This window comes from Solanum verrucosum, unplaced genomic scaffold, assembly GCF_900185275.1.
Source record: "Solanum verrucosum unplaced genomic scaffold, falcon-dt-bn FXZP01000010.1, whole genome shotgun sequence".
In the NCBI taxonomy this organism is placed as follows: Eukaryota; Viridiplantae; Streptophyta; class Magnoliopsida; order Solanales; family Solanaceae; genus Solanum; species Solanum verrucosum.
In genome coordinates this window covers 1,644,358-1,649,969 of record NW_026020633.1, presented here as the reverse complement: position 1 = coordinate 1,649,969, position 5,612 = coordinate 1,644,358, and the positions used below count along the sequence as shown (strand labels likewise).

The 5,612-nt window shown below is 32.9% G+C and overlaps 1 protein-coding gene across 1 annotated transcript; it reads left to right on the top strand.

The window, feature by feature from the left end:
• The first annotated feature begins 2,880 nt into the window (after positions 1 to 2,880).
• Positions 2,881 to 3,979, top strand: LOC125812060 (MLP-like protein 28). Its single transcript, XM_049491549.1, has 2 exons — positions 2,881 to 3,064; positions 3,723 to 3,979. Exons 1-2 carry the CDS (start codon positions 2,881 to 2,883, stop codon positions 3,977 to 3,979), a joined length of 441 nt encoding a protein of 146 aa, XP_049347506.1.
• Positions 3,980 to 5,612: the final 1,633 nt, after the last annotated feature.

Below are 5,612 nucleotides of genomic sequence, written 5' to 3'. Positions count from 1 at the left end.
AACTCTGGGCTCTGATAACAAGTTTGTCAATCCCCGAGCCTACACCCTGGACGTGGCCGACACTCAGAACCATTGCTAGTCCCCAAGCGAACCCTTGGGCTGGCTCAACACTCAGCGGAAGTCTTACTAAACAATTTAGGAACTCAATTGCAAAGATTAACTTATAAGGTCTCATAAGTAAAGTAGTTTAACTAAAAAATATTCCAATGAACATAAATGTTCAACTCAAAGCCTTTAAAATATCAACAAGGTGTCAATACATTGAATGTACGAGCATGTAAGTGGAATACTAAAACATAAACATATATATGAACTGATAGAAAGGGAAGATATACTCACCTCACCTCAACTCAATATGAAATCAATGATAACAAGATACAATATATATAAAGCTTTTAAAAGAGTGGACAATAACTCAAACTGTATAAAAATTCAATAACGAACTCTTTACTCTTATTTGGGAGATTCTCTAACCGACAACTTTCACTATGAGTTGCATGATGATACAACATCTCGCCCACGCTGCCAAAATTGTCATTTACCTTGCCGGGGTGTAGAACATCCTCAACTAAGTGGATCCACTAAGCTATGCTTAAATCAATAAGGAATCCTCTGAAAAGTATGATTTTTTACCCATGTTAGCATACATGGTTGATGAGGATTTTGAGTTGTCTAAACTCATCCCCCATACTGGTGCTAAATACTACTCCTAATAATATATAGCTCATGCTCATATGTTTTAAAACATATCTCTTCCTCAATTTGAGATAATTACTCAAAAGATCCTCTTAAAAGAAGCAATGCTCAAGACTCATCATAAACTCACTTAGAAATCAGTGTTTCTCTCTTTTAAATATAAAAGTGTTTACACTTGGGAATACTTAGTTCCCTTATAATCATTCTGAAATATTAAAATTAACTCTCCTCATTCTGATACTCCTATACTCAAGTCTTAATTCATAATCTAGAAGATTATAAAAAACTTCTCAAAATGACTCAAAAAGGTTTCTCAAACTTTACTCTTAATCTTTTACTTTAATTTGAAATGAAGATTTAAGAGTTATGATTAGGATATATATATATAGGATCTCTAAATGATTAATGAACACCTTAGGAGTTATTATTAAGAATATAACGAAGACACGATTCGAAAGGACGCACAAGAAATGTAAGCTGGAAGAGAAATGGAGGCGGCAACCCTGGCGCATTCCTGGCACAAGGCACCAACCCCTAAAAAATTGAAGCCCCCTTCCTGCACACTACAGGCATAGGGCACCAGCCCCCTTGGCACCTCAGTGGCGCGCAGCCCCACCCTGTGTCCAGAAAACCCGATGAAATTTCTTGCTTCAATTCAAGGCCGAACATTTGGATTCATAAACCCAACACAATTCATTGAAAACCACTCAAATTCCATCAATAATAACACTCATTCGCAAGACCCTCACCTCAAGAACTCAACAAGACTCCATTATTAAAGAATGAAGCAAAACCTCAAGAACTTCTCAAGAATTCAAATCAACCAACTTCAATTACGAATACATGGATGAATTTACATGATTGGCGTGATAGAGAAAAAACCCAAAACTATGAAATCTTACATACCTCGAAAGAACTATGTTTTAGGCAAACATCTACCAATCTTGAATGAACGCTTGAAACCTTCTTCTTTTTCTCCTCTTGAAACCCTTCTCTTAATCCTAAGCGTTGAGGAATGAATGAAACTGATCTAAATAAGTTTAGACCCCTATTTGGGTGAGAAAATCGTTTAGGTCTAGTAGGGGTAAGGAAAAGACCAAAATACCCCTCCTTAAAATTGATGAATTGCCTTAACTAGAGAGGCTGCACTCAAACGAGCATAACTCCTTCATCCAAACTTAGAATTTAGCGAACTTGGCGGTGTTGGAAAGAGGACTTGAAGACCTTCGATTCGATATCTAATGGGCCACCTAACTCTTTATGTGTTGAAAGTTATGGTTGTTTGAAGTTGACCCCAAAATTAAAAACTGAAGTTTAACTTGTCTGAATCTGTTGTTGGCTTTTTGAAGTACAATATGTTACAAACTATCCATAATGTAAATATATATATACATGTAATTCCCACTAATTATATTCATTATAGGTTTTACTCCCACCTCTCATCCTCATCTCATCCATGATCTCAAATGGCCGATTAACATCATATTCCTGACAACTCTGTATATTCCTCAATCCTATCATATGAATAGTGACATTTGAAACAATATTATAAACACTTAAAGTAGTTTAAGAAATTGAGAAAATCTCTATGCCCTCTTCTCTTGTCTCTTTTTATTTGTTTTGTTAATTGTTTGTGTTTCTTTTTTATTGTTACTGTACAATTTTTTATTAGTTTACTGTTATTATTATTATTATTATTATTGAGAATTTAGTGGTTTGTTGTTTTGTAGACATTAGCCAAGGATGTGGTATTTTCGTATCCCCATTTGAATATTGTATTTGTGCAATAGTTAGTTATATTTACTTTATGTACTTTTAGTTAATTTTATAATTAAGAATGTATTTTTTTTATTAGAAAGACATACATAATTTCTATAATAAAAATGATTGATTCTTTTTTTTTTAGTAAATACCAATATATTTAAAGGGGATAAAATATGTCATTTACAGTTTGGGATAAACTTTCAACGCACGTTTCTAAACTAGCTAGTACACAAAAATGAAGCAACAAATCTTTAATCATCACTAATTAAAAACATGTGATATAAATATGTGGTGGACAATGTTTCAACAAGCTAGATTTTCACAACTAACAAAAGTCTGTCTATATAAAGACCGCAAGTTTTCAACATTTTATCACCACCTTCTTTTCACAGCTTATAATTGCTATTTTGAGAAAAAAAAATGGGTTTGAAAGGAAAATTGATTGCTTCAGTGGAGGTGAAGTGTGGAGGACATCTGATACATGATCTTTTACACACTAATTCTCATCATGTGGCTAATATAAGTCCACATGTTAATGGTTTTCAGATTCATGAAGGTGAAAGTATAAAAGTTGGTTCGGTTGTTAACTGGAGTTATAATGAGGGTAACCCACATTTTTCTACTCCTATCACTCAATGCAATTTACATACATCAATTTTGTTTATTTAAGTGTATTCCATAGTATGAAATGTGCTTTTCAAGAAAATGATCTTCTTGAAAAGAGTTATTTGATGGTGTTGATTACCATAAATGCATTCTAAATAAACCCTCTTGCTTCAAGAAACAAAATAACCATTTCCACTTGTCGGCGAAAGTACTTTCTTCATGAAAATTATCTTTACTTTATTTTTTTTTCTTATTTTCTCCAACTAATACTTAGGCATTACTTACTAATATTTAGTTACTCAAGAGAATCATTTTATCAAAACATTCTATGATTTGTTAACAGTATTATTAATCTTTCACAGAGAATGATTTAGGTATAATATCTTTCCACCAATAAATATACTAAAATATTACTAATGTTATATTTAATATAATAAAATTAGCTCTTATTTTGATATTTTTAAAAATAACTCTATTTAGAAAATGTAGAAAATCAAAATTTTATGAGCATTATATATTTTGGAGTAAATGAAAATGAAAAGCGAGGAAAAAAGTTAAACATGATATGATGATAAAGATGTCATTTTGTAAATGTTTAAATCTTTAATGACGAATTGAACAGTTGAATTTAAAATAACATCTCTTGATAATTACAGCTGGACAAAAGAAGTTTATAAAGCATGTTATTGAAGCCATTGATCCGTACAAAAAATCATTTCGTTGGAAAGCCATTGAAGGCGACGTGCTAGAGATGTATAGTTCATTTACTATAGTAACATCTCATGAACCTCAGTGGACTATATGGACATTTGAGTATGAAAAGAAAACTGAAGACATCCCAAAGCCCCTTATTTTATTAGGTATTTTCCTTGACATAACCAAGGATATGGAGGGTCACCTTCTAAAAAATTAGAAGATCTATGTTTTATATATATATATTATGGTGTGTATGTGTGTCTATACATATATACATATCTATGTTTGTTGATGTTTTGTATGATAAATAATTTGCAATATGGGCAAGTTTTAGCTAGCATGTGAAATAAATAATGTTGTGTTTGAAGAATATATTATATATATCAATCTCCTTCTATGGATATATTTCCAATGACCAGCATATGTAAGGTATTTTGCATTTTGTTATAACCCTTATTTATTATTTTGAAACTGAGGGACTCGGATGAGTTTCAATATCATTTTAGAACTCTGTAATATTCAATATTTTTAGGAAAAATTAGCAAACTAGTCAAAACCCCTAATATAATTATTTAAAAAATCTACACATTAAAAGAATTATTAAAAATGTCAACATGTCAATATTTTAGCAAATATAATTAATTTCATTTTCTTTTATTTCTAAAATCAGTCCCACATTGGACTCATTTTTACCCCCCCCCCCCCCCCCCACTATCCGGTGAAAAAGAAAAAAGAAACCCATTACCCATTTTCACCTCTTTCTAGGTTTTTAATCCAAACTTGTTCTTTCTCTCTCTTGTGTGTTTTCACCATTGTTCTCTCCTCTCCTTTTTTAAGAAAATCATCTCTTCGAATTTCATCCACTTTGTTCATGAAATCTCACAATTCTTTCTATAGATTTTTCATTCACAGATAAAGGTAAATACATTGTCACAAAGTATCTTTTGAGACTTTCCTCTTTTATGCAGTTCAGATTTTTCGTCTTTTAAACAATCAAGAGCAAGGACACAAACAATGAAAATAAAAAGAAAATGATTGGCTCTTTGTCTACCAGTAGAGAAGTCGAAAAAGTTGTTACGACCCAGACCGTCGTGATTGCCACCCACACTACCCCTCCGATGGGAGAACTATTAATACTGATCAACTAACCCAAAATCTAGACATTTAAGAATACGGAAGCAGGTTTAATGTATAAATCAAATAGAGTTCCCATAAACTCCAAAGGTTAAATAACACTAACCAACTAAGGCGAAAGAACAACATCTAAATCTGAAAGTCAATTTACCAAAACATCTAAAATGCAACAATCTAAGAAAAGGATAAACCCCAACCAAACATAAAGTATCAAAACAATAGTCTAAGTCCGGATAAATGGACTAAACAAAATGAAGGACTTCATGGAAGCCTGAAAGAGCTGGCTCACCCTTGAAATCCGATCTCGATCACGTGAAGATGCCTTGTACTCAACAAAGAACGAGCAAGTGCAGTATCAGTACACAACCACAGTGTACTGGTAGGATCACGCGTCTATTTCAGTAAGTGAAACATACAGAAGCAGTCACAACAAAGTAAACACATACATGTATAGAACATATACAATATCAGTTATCATTCCAGGAGCAATGTACCATTCCACATTCTCAATAATATGAATATATGACAAGTCAATGGTCCTCTCATGGAACCCATACCCAAACTGTTAGTGTGCCGAATCGTGACACCCGATCCAAGTTAGTGTGTCAGAACGTGACACCTGCTCCAATATGCATGTCGGTACGTGACATCCGATCCCAGTTAGTGTATTGGAACATAACACCTGATCCATTCAACCAGCGACAATCACATTCACA